The 26,033-nt window shown below is 40.9% G+C and overlaps 1 protein-coding gene across 2 annotated transcripts in view; it reads left to right on the top strand.

The window, feature by feature from the left end:
* Window positions 1–220: 220 nt before the first annotated feature.
* Window positions 221–26,033, top strand: part of LOC102149276 (potassium channel subfamily K member 16) — a 31,885-nt gene continuing 6,072 nt past the window's right edge. The window contains exons 1-5 of one of the 2 annotated variants that reach the window (XM_014735865.3): window positions 221–347; window positions 17,914–17,974; window positions 18,810–19,003; window positions 20,369–20,547; window positions 23,908–24,022. In XM_014735865.3, the coding sequence (XP_014591351.1) occupies window positions 18,967–19,003; window positions 20,369–20,547; window positions 23,908–24,022 (331 nt within the window). In that variant the 5' untranslated portion in view covers window positions 221–347; window positions 17,914–17,974; window positions 18,810–18,966. Of the gene's footprint in view, window positions 348–17,913; window positions 17,975–18,809; window positions 19,004–20,368; window positions 20,548–23,907; window positions 24,023–26,033 lie in introns of those variants that run through there. The other variant, XM_023627817.2, reaches the window with a different exon arrangement.

Below are 26,033 nucleotides of genomic sequence, written 5' to 3'. Positions count from 1 at the left end.
AGGAAAATGTTTCCTCCTTTGTGATACATGGACTAACAACCCCAGATAGACAGTTTTAAGTCATACTCATGAAGTTGTATATATGTATAAGAGATATGCCGAGTTAACATGGAAACAAGTTTCCTGAAGGATGATAGAGTTCCAAGAACATTTTTCCATAGTTTTCCAAATGTTCCATTTGTGGCTTGGATTCAAGTCAGAATTATGAGGTTTCTAAGCAACATAAACAGAGACAGTAAACTGGGCTTGAGTCATTTTAAAATAAATTAAAATAAACAGATCCCCTGTCACCCTAGCTCGGCTCAGGCCAGCTGAGGTGTGGATCTCACTTCTGGTGACCCACTCTGGTGAGTAAACAGCGCAACAAGCATGGTCACCCCGGGCTGCCAGCGGGGGGAAAGACGAGCACGACGGTCTGCTCCCAGCATTCTGGCTGCCACCTCTTCTACAGCGGGTTCTGCTCAGCTGACATCTTCGCTGCTCCTGCCCCTGAGACTTTAGTAGGGGCCCTGGAAAGCAGCTAGCCAAATGGACCATAGATCCTAGAACAACGGCAGCTGCTGCTGGACATGGGGGATGCCGCGCAGGCCCCGCCTTGCTCACAGAAGGAGGCAGGCGCTTTCATGGTGACAACAGAGGGATGTCAGGAGAGTTCCACGTTCCCTTCAAACTTCTCCCCTATTGAGAGTTCCAAAAGTCCACCATCAGCTGCTGACATGCGGGACTTTAAGAGAGGCTGAAACACTGTTTGAAGAGTGCTAGTTTACATTTGAATTTGTCATGTGGGAGAAGTTACATGTTAAGTTGTTAACAACCTCTAAAAGCTTAGTATGAATTAGCCTTAGCAAATCCCATTCTACAGGGTAACTCGCTGAGAGCAGGCTCCTCTGAGAAAGGGGCAGGACAACAAGCACTTTGAACGGTTGGGGCAAGAGAGTGGCTGAGGGGAATGGGGAGCAAGGTTTAGGAATGACAGCCTGAGGGAGGAAGCACCATAGGGAAACTGGGAGATGGGTACCAACCAGATAAGTTTGGTGCCACTTGAGGAGACAGGAGGACGTCAGTGATCACCTCCACTTTTCTCAACCTCCATGTGAGATTCACTTCGTTCCCATCAAATACCCAGAAGAGCACCAGGCCCACCCACGACAGAGATGGACAGTTGGCAACTCTGTTCTGTCCACCAGCAGCAGCCTCCACGCCTACTCCATGCTGACCTCAGTACTGTTCAGAGGCTCACAGTGGACACACACACACACAGACACATATGCACACACACAGACATCCAGACACACACACACACACAGCAACAACCATGAGAACAAGTTAAATAGAAGTATCAGTGATCCCAAGTCTTACTGTAGAACAGCAGCTCCCTAGAATACCCAGTGGCACATATGCCAACAGATGGTGATTGATTGATCTCGGAACCAAAGTGTGAGTAATTCTTTCCTAAAGTTGAGGCATGCTCCCCTCCTGGTACTCCCTTCCGACCAGACCGCAGTTTGGAGAAGCTGCCCACTTCGTCTTGTTCTACAAAGTGCTGCCGTATGGAGAGAATGGAGAGGCCTGGAAAACTGGAACACCCCAGTCAACTGGAGCTCGAATAGTTAGAGCTCTCACTTAATCGGGTAATTTTTCTGCAGTTCTCGAAAAACTGCAAAAGAGCCACTGACATATGGATATGAGCATTAAAAAAACATTTCTAGGTAAGTGAGAAACTGCTTAGTGTAAATTAGTAGATGGCTGTGCATCATATTTCTGTGTGTTGGAATCGGGAGGCACGAATCCCCTTGTTCTCAACATGCCTCTTCAGAGAACTTTTTGGATTCTGCTGGGAGAGAGCAGAAGCGGCAGGGCCAGACTAGTCACTTTAGTGCACTTAAACACGACGCAGAGTCAGCGTAAGTTTTAGAATTACTGTTATTTTTATAATTATATTAAATTCCTTTATATATTATTATATCATAATATTAGATTCCTATAATTAAAAAAGTACTTAATTATATTCACCATGCTCTGCTTATTGAAGCAGAGTGGGCTCGCTGAGTCAAATGATTTTGTAAAGCATTCTCCAGCTTTCTTTATAAAGTTATTTTTTATATATATCTCTCATTCTCTAGGTAACACTGAGGCAACCGTGGTATTCTGTTCTCCAAGCACTTCAGCTAATTGTGGCTTTCTTGTACAAATCAAACACGGTATTTCTCGTCTTCAGCTTAGCACTGTTGCAGCCCGTGCACGATTTATCTGTTTCTAGGACGTTGAGGAGTTTCAGGAAACTACACAGCAGGCTGCAGAGAGAAAATCCCTGGTCTTGAATTTCTACGTGTCGCTTGATTTTCTGAGTCGTTTAATCTCATCTCTCAAATAGGCGAATCACCACTGTCTTTGGATGACTCACGCAGGAAATCAAGTCTCTTTGCTTCAGTTCGGTTTGCATTTCCCTCAGTTTAATTATCTCCGTCACATGTAGCCCTACTCCAGACCAGCCCCTGGCGTGCTAGTTCATTAACAGGGTCACCGACGAGAAAGGCTGCAGCTGTGCTACAGCGTTTCTGTTGGATTCTCAGTTCCCCAGAGGACACAGATCAGGTTTGAACCCAGCATTTTGGGTTGCTTTCTAACTCTTTATTTCGGCAAATTTTATATTTATTTAGTTATATCTAAAGTGCTTTGTGAAAGTGGAAAGAGGTCCTTTAGCCACTGGCAGAAATTGTGGAAGCTTAATTTATTGAAATACAGTTATGTGCCACCAGCAGTGGGCACACTTTCTGAGAAATGCGTCTTCGGGTGATTTCATCCTTCTTCGAGCGTCATAGAGTGTACCCACACAAACCTAGATGGTACCCAGGCTATGTGGTACAAATATTCTGGGACCACGGTTGTATATGCAGTCCATTGACCAAAATGTCAGTATGTGGCACATGACTGTGTTTATACATGTTTTCTTCCTGAATTTTCCCCTCTCCTCGATTTGCTAAGATTACCTGGACCTACTGGAAGTCGACCTCAGGAATCTTTGTAGTAAGGAAAGCACAAGCACCAGAAGCTTTTATCTTTCACAAAAGTTCAAGCCCGTTGATGAGATGATGCTGGGTGTCCAGAGAAAAGGAGGAGAGAAGGTTCTGGAGAGAGCAAGGGGGAATCATATAGGAGAGATTACTGGAGATTGGGAAGGGATGAAGGGCTGGGGATCCTGCACATTCCTATCTGCCCACCTGTGGGATGGAGTTACAAGAGGACTGATGTCCAGCTTCCAAGAAGTGGTCCAGGGAAATGGCCCGAAATGGGGGTGGCTGCATGGTGCACTGAAGGAGGTAGGCCCCAGACGGTGGGCCAAGGCTTAAACACCCTCCACTGTCGGGACAGGTTGTGGAGAAGGTAAAGATAGAGAGGAGCTCCCGGCAGGTCCTCTTTCACTCCTGGCCCTGGCTCTTATCCCCCACCCACTCCCATTCTGCAGAGAGCCTTCTACTTGCTGAAATCTTGCTCTGCCTTCATGGCTGGTTCAAGTCCTATCTTCTCTGCAAAGTTTGTTCCATCCACTCTTGGTCCACTTATTCTGCTCATCCTCAGAACTCCTGCCACACTGACACGTTGCCCCACACAGAGAAGCACTTGATGATCCATTGTCCTAAAGTCTTCCCTCATTCACTTGTTCAACAGATCCTTTCTGAACTCATGCTGAGTGTGGCACTGGGAAGCTACCGTGTACACAGGGACAAGGACCCCGCCCTCTGCGTGCTCACATTCTGTGGGGGCCGGGAGGAGAGAGAATGACAGCTCTTACTCTTTAATGTATACCAGGCTCTTGTCTCAAATTAATTATAGGTCACGAGAAGGGAAGAGTCACAGAGCACTTAGGCGGGCACAGCTCCTGGATCACTCTTGGAGGAGAAGTGGTCCGTCACAAACTCCCCAGGATACTCTGGAGTATCTCGGCACACTAGGTAATTAAGGAAGGGTGGTCCCTAGATGTCAGGCAGGATCCTATAAACCCTAGTCTTAGGCACAGTAAGATCTCAGAATTTTTCCATCCTAAAATTTGTATTTTGTTATTATTATTGCTAATGCACGTAAATGTTGACTTTTGGCGTATTTCCTTAGACCTTAGACTTGAATTTAGAATCCCCCTACAGCTTAGTAAAAAGGCTACTGGTGATTTGCCAGTGCTCATGAAGCAGATGACTCTTCATGTACAAGGAGTGTCCTTCCTGTTTCTGCTTGAATGTGTCCAGTTGGTTAAAGGAACTCTTTTATACTCAGGACTTGGCAGATCCAGTATGGTTAAGTATCTTCCCAGGCCGATGTGAGATGTTGGTTTAAAAATCTGGCTTCCCTGCCAAAAGAAAGACAAAACATGGAAAGAAAGCAAACTAAGAGTGGGTGGTCTTTTTCCAAATTACTGGCATTGTCAAAAAATTTTCCCTTACAACATGAAAGCCAAATATGTCCCTGGAGAGAGGGGTCTTGGATCCACATGGAATAGTGAAAATAGAAACATAGATTGATGGTTTCTAAGAAAAGCAATTATCTTACATTTGGTACTAGAATCACTTGGTTCAGATCATTATTTCTGAACCACTCTTCCTGCTGGTGATTATCATTTTGTGAGGCAGAGATCTCAACCATGGAATTAGGGACTGTCTCATTCACTTTTCTCACAATAGTGTGTCAACCGTAAAGAAAGAAATGTCTGGAAGAAGCAGGATAGTGGGAAAGAGATGTTTAATCATTAACATGGTAAAGAAATAATTATGGATCTTAAATAGATCCTAGAGGGATACCAGATGCTACCAGCAATTGAGAGGAAACGGGGCTGGGTAGGTTTGCGAAATGAGATCTATCCTCGCCAATGCCACGCTTGGCAGCGGAAGCTTCACAGAGGAAAATCAAGGCTTTCAAAGCTTCGTTTGCAAGTTGGCATGTAGTATTTGTTTAAAAAAAGGGAGAGGGAACTATTGTATAAAAAGATTCTCTTTTCCTTCGTGCCTGCATTTGATATTATAGAAAGTTTCCTACTGAGGAAATAAAGCCAGGATTGACTTCTCATTCCAAAAAAACAACTATTTGAGGCTACGTGCAAAAAAATCGGATTTTTATCTTCTCTTGGAAAGCTGACCCAGAACAAGCCGCATTCTTCAGTCACAGTCACATACCAGCTGAAAGGACCCTAGAAGAATGACAAGGACAACTATTTTATGTTAATTTTTTTGAAACTTTGTTTAATAAGTGCTGTTTTATGGTCACATTTTGGGGTCCGTGCACTTCCTTTGGCTGCATGTAGATTAAGCCACACTGGAGAATTCATGGGAGGCCCATTTTTTTTAGAGTGTTATCCTATCAGCTGTTTTTAGTTTTTCTTTGTGAAGTGATCATTTGACTTGAAATGGTACACAGTTTTGTTTCTCAAGCCATTTATATACTTGAAAATTGATAGAGACAAAAATGCAGGGAGGGCGATCCAGGCTGCCCTTTAAGTGGGATGAATGATGGGGCTGATGTAGTGGATGCAGCAGAGCCCAGGAAATGCCAACCCTTCTGGAATGTGCCGTTCCTGTCCTGGCATTATGTATTATATCATAAAAATGTCACGTTTTCTTGGGAGACTTTGTCACTCTTCTGTCCTGCTAGGTGGCATGATGATTTCATAATCTTTGCAGATTTCTGACCAACGCTGCTCCTGTTTCAACCAAAACCCATCATTTAAGTTTACTATGCTAATGACTGAAAACTAATTTCCCAAAATTGAACTAGGCAATAATAAAAATTAGAACAAGAACAGGTGATATTAATTAAAAAAAATATGAGTCATAGAGCACAGAGATCAAGTTTTGTGAATAGTATTTGGAGACAAAGTACAAAACAAACACTTCATTTACTTGGGGGAAAAGAGGAAGAAAGAGAAAATTTTGCATTACTATAGTTATTTATTACTGAAACATTGGATTTCAACTATCTTGGGATTGCCAACATCTTCCAAATAAAGTGAATTCCAAGAAAGTCTGGTTAGGGGAAGACCTTACTGTCTTCAAAACATATTATAAACCATTTATTTCTATATGCTGCCCAATGCTTGTTCACAGCAGCAAAGGACCTAGCTAATAAAATAACCAGCTGGACAAACCATCAAATTTTTTTTCCACTGAGGAAGATGAAACCTGAGCTAACATCTGTTGCCAATCTTCCTCTTATTTTGCTTGAGGAAGATTGTCCTGAGCTAACATCTGTGCCAACCTTCCTCTGCTTTATATGTGGGCTGCTGCCACAGAGTGGCTGACGAGTGGTGTAGGTCTGCACCTGGGATCCAAACCTGGGAACTGGGCTCGTGAAGCAGAATGCACCGAACTTAAACACCACAGCACGGGGTCGGCCCCAAACAATCAAGTATTTATGTGTTACACAGTGCTCTAGGTTCTAGGAACCTTTTGGTCATTTGAGGTTTTCCCTCCCTGGCACTGCTCTCTAACAATCTTCCATCCCCACATTGCACCTTTGTGTCCCAAGTTGGATTCTTACCTCCTTTTAATGCAGAGTCTCACCATAGTCCATCCTAAATTAAGAAATTAGATTTTTGGGGGCTGGCCCCATGGCCAAGTGGTTGGGTTCCACATGCTCCAGTGTGGCAGCCTAGGTTTGTGAGTTCAGATACTGGCTGCAGAACTGCTCCACTCATCAGCCATGCTGTGGAAGCATCCAACATACAAAAACTAGAGGAAGATTGGCACAGATGTTAGCTCAGGGCAAATCTTCCTTAGCAAAAAAATAAAGAGGAGAATTGGCAATGGATGTTAGCTTAGGGAGAATTTTCCTCACAGACACACAAAATAAAATGAAAGAAAGAAAGAAATTATATTTAATTAATTAATTTTGAGGAAGATTAGCCCTGAGCTAACATCTGCTGCCAGTCCTCCTCTTTTTGCTGAGGAAAACTGGCCCTGAGTTCACATCCGTGCCCATCTTCCTCTACTTTATATGTGGGACACCTACCACAGCATGGCTTGTCAAGCAGTGCCATGTCTGGACCCGGGATCCGAACCGGCGAACCCAGGGCCACTGAAGCGGAACGTGCGAATTTAACTGCTGTGCCACTGGGCCAGCCCTATATTTTATTTTTAATCTGTCCTTCAAATCAATATCTGTGACCAATCCAAGAAAAGTGTGACTTTTTCTTACTTTCAAATTGTGCCTTTAATTAGCTGGTCAAGGGCAACTTGCATACCTTTATAAAACCTTCAAATTATTCTTCCCCTTTCTGTCATTTATGCAGTCTCTTTTTATGAAGTCTTGCTTTTATGAATAGATTCCAAAACAAGCACAGAGCAGACTCTGTGAACCTGGTTGTATTGTTCATCATATACTGCAGGCAGGGCTGAAATGCATTCCAAAATTAAATACATAAAATGATGATCACCCCCAAACAGTTGGCGAGCCGTTAACTTAGGGAACCTATCCAACGAGAAGTTTCGCTATCCTCAAAACAACTCAGGTGAGATCGCCTGTCTCCTTCTACGTTCCCTGGTTAACTTTTTTTGGCTTTTATCTTAAAAACCATTTTATTCTGTCTGCATGATCATGTTAGCCAGCCCGAGTGGTCTAGTGGTTAAGATTCCATGCTACTGCCACAGCCTGGGTTCGTTTCCCGGTCAGGAAACCACACCACCTGGCTGTTGGTTGTCACGTTGTGGCAGCTGCGTGTTGCTGTGATGCTAAAAGCTATGCCACCAGTGTTTCAAATATTAGCAGGGTCATTCATGATGGGTAGGTTTCAGTGGAGCTTCCAGACCAGACAGACTAGGAAGAAGGACCTGGTCACCCACTTCTGAAAAAGCTGGCCACGAGAACCCTATGAAGAGCAGTGGGGCACTGTCTGATAGAGCGCCTACCCGGCAGGGCTCTGTTCTGTGTACGCAGGGTCTCTAGAAGTCAGAATCAACAGAACTACCACCACCAACAACAATGACCATGTTGCAGGAGTAAACCTCCGGTGGGCCTACAGCCTGGGTCTGCAAAGGAAGGCTGTGTCTGCGATCTGACATCCCGCTTCCCCAGTCTCCCCGCAGACGGCCAGCAGTGCTGGGGTGGTTTTGTATGTGTCACTCGCACCTGGTGAGCAGTTAGTGCTCAGAACAGTTGGCAGCAGGTAGGAAAGTATGGCAGGAACGGGGCCAGCAGAGGTGGCATGAGTGGAAGGGTGCAAAGTCTTCCGTGAGAAAGACAGAAACTCTCCTGCCTGGGGGAATCCTCAGTCAGCGTGGGTGACAATCCTGTGGGAGTCTGGGAAGCCACAGCCCCGTTCAGCAACAAGCCGCATGCACTGTCTTGGGCTTTGTGCAACCACCTGCACACATTGCTGTACGCTGTGCCATTCAAAACACTTTTTGTGCTTTAACTGGGTCTGTTGGAATTTTTCTGCTGGTCCATCCTTCATCCAGCTGTGACAACTTCATGTTCATTGTCTGAAGAGGGCGTAGGTTTGAATCACACGGACTCCAGGGTTTCTATGTTTCTCAGTTCTTACACTCCTATTAAGGGTTTATGAGGATGAGGTGATGATGGCCTTAAAATCCTCTGAGATAACCAAAAAGACCATGCAAAGTGAAGAGCGCCTCTTTCCGTCCTAGTACCCAAGGGAAAATCCCAGCGCACTGCCGTTTGTGTGAGATAATCTGTTTAGCTTGTCTAGTAGACTATGTTTCCATGTCTTGTGGTTTGGCCCTAAGTTCTAAACTGAGTAGAGTTAAACCTGTATACACCATGTTAATAATTACAGGCAATATGCTTTGTTATAAATGTTGATAAAAGCAAGACCGTAATGTACCACAATCTGAAATCTCTGATGATTGGGATAATAGCAGTGAACAGGAGCAATGCTTCCAGGCCTAGATGGGCTGACCGTGTTACCATTTGTTCCCAGAAGAGACCTGGGACAAGGCAGGCGACCCCACAAGTCAGGGGCACTGGCTAAATATCGTGTTGCTTTTCAGGATAACCTAATTCTGTCTAAATTCTAGACTACACAAGTGTAAAACAAAGATGTTTATTTTAGTATTCCTCTGTGTTCCAAATAAAGCTACATCGTGACTTCATGGGACAGGACAGAACTAGTATCTAATGCTCAGAACAAGACAGGATCTGCTAATTAGCTCAGAGAACATGCTCAGTGAAATCTGTGCTGGACTGGATGCGAGCATATGCAATGTAGGTATGCCGCTGGCTTATTAGCTTCGGCTGCGTAAATGGAACCGATGAAAGTTTTAGGACCTTTTTTTACAGTTAAATTGTCTGAGCGTGCTTCAAGTATGCATTGAGTACTCCGTGGTTGCCCTCAGTTCCTTTTCCAGCGAGCCAAATTTTCGTTTGGCACAACCTGTACTTGGCTGGTTTTCTGCCTCAAGTTTTTTAAACTTACAGGTTGCCTGAAATGATTCGGAGGTCGCTTGTCTTGGGAGTAGGGAGGAGAAAAGCTTTAGGGGAGAAAGTCCTGCCTGGTTTCAACCAGAGCAGCTTTCATCTTTTTTGTATGTTGGAGTTTCATGTAAATCTTTCCTGTCAGGGGAAGAAAAGATTTTCACTGCTTAAAAATGCGCTTGAAAACAGTTTGTACAGACCATTGTGCTAAAAAACGCACGTAGTTAAAGTCAACCATTGTTAAATGCGTTCTCAAAAAGGGCATTAGTACTTCTTAAGGCCCATGGAGATGAGCCAAGGTTAGCGGTGTGTAAATCCAAGGGGCGCAAGCTCGGAGGACCTGAATGACAATGGCAGCAATGGTGTTTGGAAAAGCAGGTCACAGGTGGGGAAACCTTCCTCTGTCCGCACTGAAAGTCCTCATGACATCTTTCTGAACTCCCGGATCCCGTCCACACTGAACACCAGCAATGGTGGTCTTGCTTGAATGTTCTCTCTAAAGAGGCGACTGTGGCGTGTCACTTGAAATCAGCTAAAACGTGGTATAGAACCTGCGGCACTCTTTATGGCTAGGTCCACTGTCAGGTTTATGACAGAATCCAGTTTACTTGACTTGTAGATTACTACTCCAGGATGACTGCTCTTTGCAAAGGTTTTGTCTTAACGAAAGAAAATATCAATTTATATGCTTTGTTCTCAGATGTAAAAGGAATATGTTTGGGATTGAAAAAGACACTTTAAAAATGAATTTCTAGCTACTAATGGATCCCAGGGCAAATTGCTACGCCACAAATTTAAAAAAACAGTCAAAACTAAAGCAACATCTTTGTTCGTTGGGTTATAAAAAGGTACATTCCCCTTTGATCTGTTCCTACAAAGGAGGATGTTAAATGTTTTATGAATAGAGTTGTCTAGCAAATTCCTTTGTGGGAACATATCTTAAAAAATATTTAGAGATGAAAAAAAGATTTATGTACAAGAATGTTTCAGCTTTATTTATAATGAAGAAAAATGGAAAACTACTTAAATATCCAGCAAAAAGAATTTAGTTAAATAAATTGTGGTGCATTCACATATGGGAATATTACGCAGCCCTTGAAAATTATACTTCTGAAGACAAATGATTTTATAAAATTTGAACATAAATGTTAAGTGAGTGTATATTAAATATTACTGTAAAGTTAATTTAATGCAAATATTGAGTAAATGTACGTGGAGTTTAATCCCTATATGCTAAAAAAAAGTGTCGATATAAGCATAAAAGGACAATAAGGAAAGTCATCTAAATATTAATAGCATTTATCTTTGTGCTGGAATTAACAATAATTTTTTTGCCTCTTGACCTTTCTTTATTGCATACATTCTTTATTAAAAGAACGCATTATTTTTAGAATCAGAAAAAAAAAAGCTAATTATGTAGTGAGGTACTTGTCCAGGCAGAAGCTGACATACTTTTTTCTGTAACAAAATCTGTTGGTAAAGGAACTTGGAGTCTCTGGGAGGAGGTGGGTAATTTGCCTGAGAATTCCCAGAGCGTCACGAGGGGAGGAGACCCAGGTCTCAGTCCCTGCTTCCTGACAGTCAGAGTGATTGAATATCTGTTGATAATGAATTGAAACTGGTGGTTGGGCTGGATGGCTCTCACCTGGACTCAGTAATAGGGAAGAGCAATAACCCCTAAACACGCAATCATCACAAGGATAGAAATGGTTGTCAAAGAGGACTGATGTGTTGGGGCTGGTGGGGTGAAGACAGGAACCCGTTCTGCCCCACAGGATAGCTTCCAGCTCTGGCACGATGCCTTAGACCAAAAACAGCATCCCAGGGACATACGGTGTTAGGGCCAAAGGGGCAGTCTGTGCTAAGGGAGGATGTACACTCAAACCATTTGGTTGAAACCTTAAAAGGAGATGTGAACTTATTTTGTATCTCCAAGCTGGTAAAATGTGACCTAACAGTTGTCATTTTTACAAATAAAGGGATAAAATTAACTAAGAGCACAAACAAACAAGATGTTGAAATAAAGTGCTATAAAATGAGATGAAATTGTATAATAAAAATCAAGAATGATTAAGATTAGACAAACCTCCCAATGATTGTAAAAATAAAACAACCAGATTCAAAATATTGAGATTACATGAATAGAAATAAAAATAATTAACTTAAGGAATATTCCAAAATATTGTTAATGTTTTGTTGTATATCCTTTGAGATTCTCCATAAAAATGGCATAACACCATACATAGTTGTTTGTATATAAACATACATACATACATACAACATACAACAAACATAGTTTGTTGGGAACTTGTTTAACTTAAAAATTTGCCAGATGTACATCTGTACATCAACAAATACAGATCACATCATGTCTCTTAATTGCTGTGTAGGATTCCGTTTTATGGTGTCTTGGCAAATGTTAACATTCTGACTGTGGTGGGCTAACTTGGGGGTTGGGATTATGATGCTGAACAGGCTTCTGTCTGTAAGTGGGTACTTTGCTCTATAGATGTGTTTCCTCTTATTGTGAAAACACAGCAACCAAGGCCATACTTGTATTCAGATTTGGGTAATAAGAATTCTCATGAATTAAAAGATAAGTTTGTGAAGGTCAGCAGGACCCACGCAGAAGAATATTCTGATTTATTAGACTTGACTCTCTAAGTTAGATAAAACAGTTGAGCCAATGTTAGTTTGACCTGCTCTCTCTTCTTGAGTCTTAAAGTGAAATACATACCAAAGAGAGAGGCTGCCCCCGTCCCTTCTGATATAATAGCCATGAACTGGGATAAAGAGCTTTCTGCCCCGGTGGACAGCAATCTGGAGAGACACTATAAATGCTGTGAGCTCTGGATACTCTGGGGCTATTGCAACCACTATTACCTCTATCCTGCCTGAATGAAACCCTGCCCAAACTTTCCCTTCAGGATCATTCTAAGTTGGAAGGGCTGTGGACTCATGTAGATGACCTGTGACCCAGGAAGAGTAAGACACATCCTTTCTGAAGGGAAACATACCTGGACCCATGAAAGTCTTTCACTGGATGAGGGTGAGAGGGTTTGGGTGGATGTTATTGACAACAGCTACAGCTCTCATTTTCTTTTTACATCCAGTAATTAGAATGTTTTCTTTTTAAATGTCTGGTGGTAAAAAGATTTTAAAACAGTTGAACTATTTAGTGGATCTAAAGAAAATTAGAGCAGGCTGGATGCATCATAATTCATTTAGTCAATTCTTTAGGGATAGACCTTTAGTTATTTCCTGCTCTTTTTTGTTTCTTGGCCTGCAAGCATCACAAATATCTTGCCACATTTATTTGATTATACCTTTATAATTGCCTTAAAATGCAATTACTGAGTAAGAGTTTGTAAAACTTTAAAGTTTTTGGTACATCTGGTTAAGTTGCCCTCCAAAATGTTAATAACAATTTATATTTCCACAAAAGTATATAGAATAGTTGTTTTCTTAATACTGTCACCAACACTACCTATTACTACTATATTAAAAATAATTTTTTATGTGTGTTTGAGGAAGATTGGCCCTGAGCTAACATCTGTTGTCAATCTTCCTCTTTTTGCTTGTGGAAGATTGTCCCTGAACTAACGTCTGTGCCAATCTTCCTCTATTTTTTATGTGGGATGCCACCACAGCAAGGCTTGATGAGTGGTGTGTAGGCTCGCACCCAGAATCTGAACCCACATACCCTGGGCCACCAAAGTGGAGTGCGTGAACCCAACCACTATGCCACCAGGCTGGCCCCTAAAAATAATTTTTAAAAACTTGTCTAATCTGAAATGTGAAAAATAGTACATCATTGTGTTTCTTCAGATTTCTCTGAGAGCAATGATCACGATCATCATCCCTAGTATCTATTTAGGAACTCACTGTGTGGCCAACCACTAAGATAATCATGCATCTTATTTTCTTCTCAGGATAGTACAGTGGGGTAGGTCCTATTAATTCATATATTGGCCATTTAGAATTTTTTTGGTGAACTTGTGTTTATGTCTTTGTCTTTCTTGGTGTAGAAGTGCACCTTACACACCAAGGAAATCAACATTTTCCTTATAATCTCCTTTTTGGGGATGAGTCTTTATTGGTATTTCTATTGGCCAAAAGTAACTGATAAATCAGAAAGTATGGGAAAAACTCAGAAATCAAATGCAAACAGAAACAAATAAACCTCAGCGTATACCAAATGATAACATAACCACACAGAACAAAAATAATTAATCTAAGTGACTTTTGAATATAGTACTTTGAGGTACACCCTTAATGGAATATATTCCAAGGACAAAAAGGACTTTAAAGAAATAGTAAACACTACTTAGTAGATTTGTTGTTAGTAAAGGCATTGATGTAGTAATTCTGAAATTATTTGTGCACATTTTAGAATTGAGCAAGTGAGGACAGATAGATATTGATATTGTTGGGAAACGGGCTCTTACTGAGAGGTTAATGTGGTGCAAACATAGAATGAACAGGAGGTGAAGAATCCTGTGGTGTATGATTGGAATTGGAAGTAGTAGTAGGAACTTACGATTTCATATATATTAGATTTGTCTCTCTAAGCAACCTCTGGATTTGTAAACATGCTCCAACAGGAAGTGGGCTGCACAAACAAGCTGTGTGGTCCCCAAGTTTGCTCTCTAGGGTGCTTCAGATGTGGAACAGGGGCCAATGGGCAAGGAATTAACTCCCAGAGCTGGAGGTCAAGGAAGCAAGGGCGTTCCTCTCTGAGAGCTCAATCAGGGACTTACTCTATCACCAGGACAGGGGATCTTCCCAGTCCTAACAGAAGGACGTGACTACTGCTATGGAAACGACTGTGGTGTTTCTTCCTTTCCCCTTTTCTGTTCCAAATCTATCTTTGTTGGTGGGGAAAAAAAACCTTTCTCTTAGACTGTAGGTGATCAGAGCAAAAGGAGCCACGTAATGGAGAGAAGCGCCCATCACCAAGAGATCCTGGACTTTGAACTTCATAATATAACTGGATATGACTTTGAGAGCATCTACTGTGGGAAAAGGGAAGATAAGCCATGTGCACTTGGATATTTGGATGGCTTAAGAGGCAGTCTGTGAAGGAGACTGCTTGCTAGCTGCCCCATACCTTTCTCTTTGTTCTCTATAATAAGAGAGGTTTCGAATTTTCCCCGAGTCCCAGTCTCCCTTGCACCTCGATGTGGTCATGAGACTAGGTTCTGGTCAACATATATAAATGGTGGTGTTGTGTCCAAATTCAGGCTCGCACCTTTACAGTAGAGGTGTGCTCTATTCTGCCCTTTTTTCCTACCTTGCCTCAACTGTGGATGAGGTGGTGAGCCATTATGGACCATGAAAGCAAGTGAGCATCCTAGAGAAGGTACAACAATATAGAAGGAGTCTGGGTCCCTGAACGACCTCATGGAGCAGATCCTTTAAACCAACATTGCACTGTGTATTTCCAGTCTGGGAAATGAGAGAAAAATAAACTTCTAACTAACTTATTCAAGACACTTATTTTGGACCTTGTCATATACAACTAAAACTATATTCCCATTTACACATATAAGATTATATCTTAGTGTGTTTTGCCATGCTATAGTTCTGAAATGCACAGGAATTAAATTTATTTTTTTACATAAATTTTTGTCAAGAAACAGAAGTGTTAGTTAAAACACAGTTTAACTTATACAAACATTTTAGACAAATGGATTCAGAATTTATCTTGAAACCGAGAAATGTTATATGTACTTTTTCATTTTGCATCCATTTTTAATGCAAAAACAGTTATACATATTCTTTCAAAAGAATATGAAAAAATGAAAACAAGTTTGAAAAAATGTTTGTTTTTACTCCTTTTATAAATGGAAAGTTTATGTTCTCAAGTATTTTAATTGGTTGCTCAGAAGGTATCTTTTCCAAACAGAAACATTTTTTAAAGCACAGAGATTGTCAAACACCATTTAAAAACCCAAATGGTTTACATTAAATTTACAAATTCAGAGTTCTAAGTTTAAAGTTCTCTTAGAAAGCTCAAGAAATTATTTTTAAAAGCAAACATTAACGTACACGTTAAGTATAAATTATTTAAAATGATATCATACATTTAACTAATGAAAGTAGGGAACTTTTCCCCCTTAATTTTGAAATTTAAAAATCCGTCTTTTTTTTTCTATCTCAAACAAACTGAATTCTTCTAATTGTACACTGAAAGCAGCTGTTTGCCGTCAGGTTGGGTCAGCTTCACTATTTTGCCTACGAACTTTGCCAATCTTTTAGATTCAATGGAGAGACCCTACAACTTCTCAGCTGAGAGTTTTTTCAAGGGTTTTGTTGTTTTCTCATAGAGTAAAAATAAGAAATCCACTGAATTTCAGTTACTTGCTTCCTTGAATCTCAAGTTCATCCCTAAAAATAAACAAACAACATTATCATTGGCTCATCAAATTTTATTTCTGAGGGTCCATACCGTTACAGGTACATCAAGTATGCTGAAATATGGATGGGTACCTCCCATCCATAAGAAGTAGAAAGACACAGTACACAGTCGGGCAGATGATTCAAAGTAAACTTGCAGCTTGCTTGGCCAGGGGTTGGGTGCAATGAGTGTGTGTGTCACCAATTCAAACATAGAAAGAAGACAATCAAAATGAGACCTTTGTCAAGGATTCCACTGTGTATAGACCAAGTCCTTACCTAGGGCATCATTTCTAGTCACCAGGTCCACTTGAGAAGGTGAGTCAGGGCTGGGAGACAGGTACACGGCTCTGGAGAATTCAGAAACTCTGCATCTGTTATTGTGCAAATGGGATCCTAATTCCTAGCTGACTTCACAGAGCAGAATTGGCTCGTTTCACGTAGTAACATACACTCAAGATTTTGCATTTATATTTCATCTTAACCACCGTATTTATCTTTTCTAAGACTGTGTCTAGCAGATCTGGTTATAAAAACATGGGTAGTGGGGACGGCCCTATGGCTGAGTGGTTAAGTTCTCGTGCTCCGCTTCGGCAGCCCAGGGTTTTGCCTGTTCAGATCCTGGACGTGGACATGGCGCCGCTCATCAGGCCATGCTGAGGCAGCATCCCACATAGCGCAACCAGAAGGACCTGCAACTAGAATATACAACTTTGTACTGGGGGGCTTTGAGGAGAAGAAGAAGGAAAAAAGAAGATTGGCAACCGATGTTAGCTCAGGTGTCAATCTTTAAAAACAAAAACAAACATAGGTAGCATGATCCTGGATGGACCTGACTTAGACAGATGACAGGCAGCGTTGCATGGAAAGCCTACACTAAAGGTTTGAAAGGGCCTCTGACCTTGGAGGCTGGCGTCAGGAAACGTAGCAATGAGAATTCTGTCTTGCCGTCCTTCCGTTAGATATAGTACCTTTGAATCAACACCAAAGCATACTTACTGATGCATTTGCATACAAATGTAAATATAAAATCAGCACAATTTTTATACCGTTCCTTTCCTATTTTACATATCCGTATCTCTTTCTACGTCTTATATAGATTTAACACATTTTTAAAACTCAGCTGAAGATTCTATTTACTAACCAATGCTTTATTGATTAGGCTATTTTAATTTCTCATTACTGTTAACAGTGCTCATGGTGAGACCACTCCTTCGCAAGCTTTAGCTCTTAGTTCCGGATTTGAGAGAGCTATGGATAGGCGCTCTGTAGAGATGCAGATGTGGCGCAGGACAGCTCCAGGGGTGACCATACACGCTGGCATCTCAGGAGATGGTGGGCTCTGGAATAGGGTCATGCACAGCCTTCCAGGCTGTATGCGATGGCCCTGGCTGCAGAATTCTACATGTTCCCAGGAAGACAACCTCTCCCCCAGCCCTGGGGGAAGATCTCCACTCCCACCCCTCCAACATTCTTCTTTCAACTCTTCCAGGATTCCTAATAGGCTAGTCTCAGAAGGACACTGCAATTAAATCGGTTATCCACCTCCCCCAAAACTAGGAATGATTAACAAGGTTAAGGGACTAAGAAATAACTAGGATGAATTTCATCATTCGCTGATTCTCTAAATCCCTGTACTCCTCCAACTTTGACTGGGCACGAAGCTCAACCCTCTGAGTTCACTCCTCATCACTGTCACACTTACCAGGTAGAATGCCATACTAAGATTAGTTGTGACACTATCTGGAGGGAATACCTGGTGGGTTTACTGTCCAAGTGTTCAGGCATGGCTATGAAGTTGAGTACAAGCAATTTATTTGAGAGGAGAACCCAAGAAATACTGGTAAGGAGGTGGGGGAATGAGATTGAAAAGTGGAAGAAGGCCATAAAGGATGCATTTTCAAGCATGTTAATACTGTGGGCCTCTGTGGCTCAACCCCAGTGAGGAACTGGGGAGAGAGTCTAGGGGAGGTCCTGAGATGTGTCTTCCTCTCTGAGGCAACCCTGGGCGGAAGCTGGAGAAGTTTTTCACCAGCTCCCATCATTGGTTTGTGACTGCTTTCAGGGACATTAACCCTTTGACCTTTCTGCCTTACCCAGTGTGATGGCTGGCCCTGCTCCCAAAGCCAGATAAGAGTTCTTGGATCTCCACTGCGGAGAGGTAGGTATCGGGGCAAGTACCAATACTGTCTGCTCCAGGCATCATCCATGCCTAGATTTCTCAGGTATGTAAGCTGATAAATTTCTTACTTTTATTCAAGAAAATTTGAGTTGAGTTTTATCACTTTTAACCAAATGAATCCTGACAAATCCATATAGCAGACATATATTGCATATCTATATATAATATATAAAATAATATAAATCTCTATATATCTGTGAAATTATTGTGAGAAATAACCCAATGAATAGGATGCATGACCCATGTTAAATTTAATAGTAGTTACCACTTATTAATAGTTATAATTTGAATTTAGTGGCCAGCTACTCTACATCAGTCCCTATGCTAGTCATTTACATGGTACTAAAAATAGTCACACTTTATTGAACCCTTAATTTCAGCCAAGATTTTTAATTTTATTATTTTGTTTAATATATATGTTCTTTTATTTGGCAAGGGAGAAATTAAGGTCCCCAATCAGCTGACCTTGAGATGGGGTGATTACTCTGGATTATCAGGGTGGGAACAAGGTATTCATGAGGGCCCTTATCAACAAAAGAGGGAGGCAGGAGAGTCAGCATCAGAGGAAGTTTGAAGATGCTGTGCTGCTGACTTTGAAGGTGGAGGAAGAGATATGAGCCAAGGAATGCAGATGGCCTCTATAAATTGGAAAAGGTAAGGAAACAGATACTCCCCTAGTGCCTCCAGAAGGAGGGCAGCCCCGCAGACACCTTGACTGTAGCTCAGTGAGACCCACTTTGAATATATGACCTCTAGAACTGTAATCAAAATTTGTGTTGTTCTAAGCCACTAAGGCTGTGGTAATTTATTACAGCAGCCCTGGGCAACGAATCCATTGTAACTAAAGGGAGGGGCACTGTCTATAGAACCAGCCACTCCCCAGGTTCCAGGAATAATTGTGATGTTGCTATGAGATCACCCAGAATCTACATCACCGCTCAGATGCTGCAGGGCTGTTGCCTGAGCCCACCATGGGAAAGAAAGATAAAGACAAATCTTCCTCTAAAGGTAGGACTGCTTTAAGATGTTCTGTGTGAGTGGAAGCTTAGCCTGAGAAGCTCTGGCCTAGTCTTGGGTGAAGACTTTCCAGGGGGTTGTTTTTAAAACCATAATAAGTGTTTCTTGACAGATCACTGAATGCATTTTCCTTTTTCATACTCTGATGGTGAATCTTAGAATTTTTATTTTTCTCCTTATTCATAGAGTACAATAAAAATAACAACGAATCTGATAGATTCTGCTTTACTCCGGTCTCTTTCTTTTTGGAATCTAATATTACTCTTCAGTTTAAACATAGACTAGCAAACAATGTAATCATACTGCAAATCTGGAAAAAAATTAGTTACCACTTTTATTGTTTTAACGTAAGTTGAACTATCTGTATACAGAAAGATTAAATTTATTGTCCTTTGAAGAATCTATCATTTCTATGTTGGTGCATTTGATATTTTAAAGTATTTACTCCAATTGGTATATTGACTTTAATATGTACCAACTTGAAGAAGTGTTTCTAATTGTTCTATGACATTTCCAAAGTATATTTTTCAGTTTGTAAATCACACAATAACAAAGTGATTCCATAGTGCCTGGGGCCTGTGCTACTGAGGTCTGAGTCAGTTTCTGATGGAAGAGATTGATAGGGATGTAGGTGTGATTTGATGGGGCAGCCATATAAAAATCTGGTATATCTCCAAAGAATTTCTATGGGAATCGAGACAATCATTGGGCTGCCTTGTCAGGTCTCATATCAGAGTCGGGTCTCAGCAAGATAATGATTATTATTCTACTCAATAGGTAGTAAGATAATAGTTATGTTTCTACTCAATAAGTAGTTTTTATTCTTTCATGCTGAGCAGCACAGAGAGGAACCAGAAATGAAGATAGAAAAAGAGACCTTAGCTTAGATAATCCAACCAAATTCATCTGAATTGGGCAAGCTAACTAATAAGACATATTTTTGAACCTACAAAAACATTTCCCCAAGAATAAACTATACTAGACTCATCTGCCTCTAAATGCCAGTCTATGAATCCTTAAATAGCAGTATTTGACGAAGTCCCCTCCTCTCCTCTTAAGTTGACTAACATTCCCCAGAAACAGAGTTTATTCCCCTGAATTTTCACAGTTCAGGATATTTCATATCAGAATACAATTGGAGTTCAAATTTAATTTTGCCATGCATATTTTGGGATTGTTTACTTTTGTATATTTGTTTAAATATAAGATTGCTATTTTTCTTTATGAGGAGGAGATCTTTTTTGTTGTCTGTTTTCTGTTTTGGGGAGGAGCTATTTTCCGTTACGGCAGTCTGACCTCCTGTGCCTCTCATTCCTCTGGTCTTTAGTTTTCTAATAGAGGTGGTTGCTTCTCAAGTCTCTAGGTGCATACTGTTGATTGCCGTTGTGGGCTACTACTTGATGGGGGCAAAGATATTTCAGGTTCTGGAGACAGACAAGCAGGAGGAGTTGAGAAATTCCTTTTTGGAGGCCAAAGCAGCTTTAATGAAGAACTACGCCTGCATAACTTCAGATGAACTTGAAATCTTTCTTCAGGTAAGAGATAAAGGTGCTTTGTTTTTGAGAGTTATAAATGTGCCAATTGTGTGGAAGAGAGCCAAAGATAGATTTTATAGAATGCCTTCCTATGTGTTTTACCTGAACTAGCACTAGTTTTCTGTCATCTGAAGAGAGATGAAGAAAAAGATAAGCCTTCGTAGTGGAAGGAGATATGAAGACAACCGTATGAGAATGTGAAGGGTGGGACAATACAGTCAGAGGGGAAATGACAGAGCAGACATTGCACGGGCATCTGGACTCTCAGAGGTATCCTGTGCGAGAGTCGGAAGAACAGCCAGGATTGGACTCACTCTCCCACTGATAACAATTATAGAGCAAAACAAATATTTGAAAAGAACTGTCTGAAAACACAGGAGTATAAGCAAAGCAGGCAGGACCCAAAAGGGGGTGACCATTTAAAGAAAGCACATGAGCTGAGTTCCACGTCCACCTGTCTTTTCCTCTGTGGGCACTTTCCAGTTAACCCTGCTTGTACCGGTCAATGAGCCCAAGCAGAAAGCAGCAGTCTTTCTGGGCTGAGGAGACAAAAAGTCAGAACTTGGGGGCTCCAACAGTGGTTGGAATTTTGGGAGAAAATCCCAAGAGGAGGAATCCTCAGAGTGAGAAAGCCCTCAAATTCCAAACCTGTTACGAATCCCGCTCCAGCTGTTGGCCAACTCCGAAATCGTGTGTGCAGAGTACGCCCTCAGGAAAGCACATGAAAGCAGCATCTGTGATTGCAAAGAGCTATATAGAGCTGTCTGGTGCCAGGGAGACTAAAACTGGAGGTCAAGGCTCACCAGGTTAGAGGGACTTGGTAAACACCACAGGCTTTCCATTGAGATCCTAGAAATGCCACATCTAGAAATAAAATTGAAAACAGAGGAAGCCCTAAAAAAGTATAAAATTAATTTTAAGCAGGATCAAGGTGATCTGCCTCTATTCCATCTGCCTGTCAAATAAAACCCCGTCCCCTCTTTAAAGAAATAACGTCAACCAGAATCTCTACAAATTTTCATGTACTATGGCCGCACCCAATTAAAAGTTAGGAAGTGTGATTAAAAGTAGAGACAGTTGACTGGAAACTAGGTGAAATCACAGACACTAGAAAGAGACTCACTAATAATTTGATGCGGAGTTATCATCTAAAAACTTTAAAATAAGTGTGGTTAATAGTTTAAGAAAATCTAATAGAGGATAGAGAATTTCAGTAAATGTCTGGAATTCTTTAAAAAGCATTAAACTAACATTATAGTGCTGGAAAACAGATGAGTGGTTACCAGAGGTCAGCGACGGAGGGTGGAGGCGGCAAAACGTGACTATAAAACATCTTCGTGTTTTGTTGATAGAATAGCTTTGTATTCTTGATTGTGGTGGTGATCACATAAATCATTATGTGCTTTTCAAACATGACAGCTTTATTGAGATATTATTCACATGCTACAATTCACTTATTTAAAGTTTTCAATTCAATGGTTTTTAGTATATTAGAGTTGTGCAATCATCATTTTATGCTATTTTTGCTTAGTTTTGATAGGAGACCTGCATAAATCTTATAGAGCATTGGGAGCAAAACCTCCCTCCCTCCCACCTCCATCCCTTCCTCCTTTTCTTCCTTCCTTCATCCTTTCCTCCCTTCCTTCCTTTAATAGCTATTATGTGCATCTACCTGGCCCATGTCTAATGAATGATGCTGAGCTTGAAGTGCCGTTGGGATTTTTATGTGAAAAGCAGCATTCATTTCCATAGCACATTGCTCCTATTTTTCTTTTCAGTTTTGGACTTTTTGTCTCTTTCTTTAGCAATCAATTTCATTTCTTTTACATCTTTTAGAAATTCTTCACAATTCAGATTTACCTATGATTCTTGCTTTTCAATACTGTGTTTTGCTATTTTGTTTTATGTACTTTTAGTGTTATTTTAATGGAATTTTAGGGGAACAGGCAAGAAAAAGGAGCCCATCCCACTCCTTTAAATCACAGGTAGCCCTAATGTCATCTTTATGTCATTCTTTGTGTGCTATTTACAAATGATTATGGTGTCCACCATTTCAATCAGCAGTCTACACACACCCCTCCTAGATTCACTCAAGAAAGTGGCCATAATTAAAATTTGCTTACAATCTGTCCTCCTCGCATGTAACCTGTTAGCAGCATTGGCTTTCTTCACACAGCTTCCAAGACACCACATTCTAATTCTGATTTTCCTCCTATTTTGCCAGTTGTTCCATTCTTCTCAATAATCTCTTAATATTGAAGGGCTCCTGGGCTCAGTCCTCAGAACTTTTCTCTTTATGCTCATTTCCTTTGTGGTTCATCTATCTCATGGCCTTTTAACATGCCGACAACTCCCAAATTTATATCTTGGGCTGAGGTCTTTCTCACAAATTCCAGATTGTCTATCCACTTGCCTATTTAAAACCTCCACTTGGATGTCTAACAAACTACTCAGATTCATGACTTCCAGAAATGAACACCTGCTCTTTCCCTTTAAAAAGGACATTTTTCCACCCACCCTCAACCACCACAGCCTTCCTCACCTCACTTGATGGCAATTCCATTCTTTTAGTTGCTCCCATGAAAAGTCTTGGAGTCATCCTTGACTATGCTCCTCCTCTTAGACTCAGTTTGAATCTCTCAGGAAATCCTGCTAGCTGGACCTTCAAAACCTATCAGAGTCTCACTGCTTCTTGTCACCAACACTGTTGCCACCCCATCTCACTGGGCCACCATCTAGTCTCTTCTGGAGCTTCTGGAGTTCTGCAACATTCTCCTAACAATCTCCTGGCTTTGACTTTGCTCTCTGCATTCTCTTCTAAATACAGCAGCAGAAGTGACCCTTTTGGTCTCCTTTTGGTTTGTAAGTCAACTTCTCTGCTCAAAACCTTCAGTGACCCTCTCCATTTCACTCAGACTGAAAGCTGAAGTTCTTTGATCTTACGTGATCTGCTACTCCTCTATTTCCTCTCTTACTTCCTCTTCTTTCACTTTGTCCTCAACTTTGCTCTAGAATATTCCAGGCTCTTACCTGTGATCTAGGTGTTTCCTTTGCTTGTAGTGTTCTTTCCGCAAATACTTGTTTGGCTAACTTTCTCACTGCCTTCGAGTCCTTGCTCAAATCGTATCTTCTCAACGAGACTTTCCCTGACTATCCCCCTCCCAAAACTGCTGTTCCACCTTACTCTGCCCTACTTGTCTCTGATCACCTCCTAATATATTATCTAATGCTTATGTTTATTTCCCCCTGCCAGAATCTAAATTCCACATACGTGGATTTTTTCCTATATTGCTTTAAGGGAAAGGTCATATATTTCATCAAATTAATCCTTACTTCTTTTTGTTTTGTTTTAACTTGTAGACACTGACTTTTTCTGTAAAAAATGGAATAATCCCCTTAAAAAATGGAACTCTTTATCTAAGTTGGAATTTTAAGAACTCTATTTCATTTGTGGCATACACATTAACCACAATAGGTGAGTATAGTACTTTATTTTTAGTGTAATTTATTTTTATTTCTTATTAGGGTGCCAATCATTTAAAATTTTATCATAGCACGGAGCTTTGTCTACATGAGCCATAACCCTTCAACCTGCAAATTTAGAACAGCTTTCTTTTTTTTAAGAGGATGCTTCATCAATACATGCAGCTTCCCCTTTATTTTGAATTTTTAGATCATTTGTCTCTTCGTTAGCAAATTCTGTGTGCCTTTTCTCTTGAGTGGGTCATCTTGGCCATGGTATTTCCATCTAGTCTTCCAACATACTGGTGAGATAAGTAGCAAAGCCTGAACCAGCCAGATTTTCTAGGACTCCTGATAGAACTAAGAAGTCTATAAGTCTCCTTGGAATTCGGCTAGAACTTAGCTGGAGAATTTTGTGATTTAAAAACAAACAGTTACCACAGGTTTCTGCTAAACTTTAGACACTTCTAAGATATTTTATTATCAACCAAGGGCTTTTAGTGTTTCCAAAAGGCATAAACGTACCTTAAGATAGCTGTTGTCAAAGACGCTCGGAGAGTCCTGGGAAATGCCACTGTAGACTGCCACAGATGGCTGGCACTGCCGTGGAATGTTTCTTCTCGTGGCACTGGAGATGGTTAATAAGCAAAGGTTGTTATTCTCAAGTATGGCCTGCTCAGGTCTATTTTCCTTTACTGAAAATAGGATGCATGTTCACAGTGACGAAGAATGTAATGCCTGCAAATTCCCAGCCAGATGACCATATTAGTTTAGAAACCAGTCTCACTTGTTTATTGTATTTCAGTGAAAAAATTGGGAGAATCTTGGATTTCAGGGATCCACATGAGGTCAGAGTGTTGGGAACAGATGTCACCATAACCCATGGATTCTGCCCTGAGGAGAATAACAGCAGAGGTCTGAATGTCCCTCCTACCTTGGTGCACGGCTTGGTAGTGCCCACAGAGGCCCAGCTGAATGGTGGGCATGCCTTTTGTCATCTGACCCCAAGCCCAGTGAGCCACTCCAGCTCTGGGCCACTGTAGAGAAATAATCTTAGCTTCAGGCAGTTCAACAGCGCCCAATGGCTCTGTTTCACAGGGAATTAAAGGAGGTGAGCCCACTTGACTGTTTTCTGTCATCTGGTGTTCTGACATTTTTATCTTGTTGAGATGGAATCAAAGTATCATCTTGTCTGCAGAATGGAGGTAGTGCTGATATCTCAGTCCTGAAAACCGTCAATAAGCCTACTTTGTCTTTGTTGTTAGAACAAATTCTTTTAAACATGTGAGTTAAGGAAAACTATGAATTTATATGAGTTCAGACATGGCTTTAAATGGGCATGAACTCCTCGTTTGTTGTAATAGCTTTAACATTGCCAGGCTGTTTAAAATATTACCACAGGCAGCCAAGGGAGTTTTTGTGTAAACTCCATGAAAAACTGTGAAACTTTGGTATAGCATTCTTCTCCTCCACCTTTTTATGGTGATATTGCATTCTTATTCTTTTATATCATTGAAAATAAAAATTAAACTTAAGAGTCATGAGCACAGAAGGAATAAAACTATTCAGGTCATCAATTATGTGTGTGTGTGTGAGTGTGTGTGTGTCTGTGTAACATGTTTTCACAAAAGCAATCCCAAATCCACAACTTAGAGAAATGAGATTTTGCTAAATTTTGTTCTATACATAAGGCAGCAAATACCAACATGTATAAATTAAAATAAGATTCAGTAATAGAGATTGGCTTATTCAAGCTTGACTATATGCAAAGTAGCAAATTTCTCCATTTTTCTTTTCTTTATCCCATAAATACACCCATTATGAATGATTATAGCAAAATCTACAAAAAAATCTTTTTCCCCCAGCAATATATGATTAGTTTTCCATATCACTGAATATGCTTGCGCAACGTAATTCTTAAAGACTGCAAGATATTTTATTGGACCATTTTACTCAGCATATCTCTTCTAATGTTAGCCATTTATGTTAGTTCCCATTTTTCACTTAAATAATGCTTTGGTGAT

The sequence above is a fragment of the Equus caballus genome, chromosome 24 (genome assembly GCF_041296265.1).
Source record: "Equus caballus isolate H_3958 breed thoroughbred chromosome 24, TB-T2T, whole genome shotgun sequence".
NCBI lineage: Eukaryota > Metazoa > Chordata > Mammalia > Perissodactyla > Equidae > Equus > Equus caballus.
Note: the sequence above shows the minus strand (reverse complement) of the source record. Positions and strands in the feature narration are given on the sequence as shown.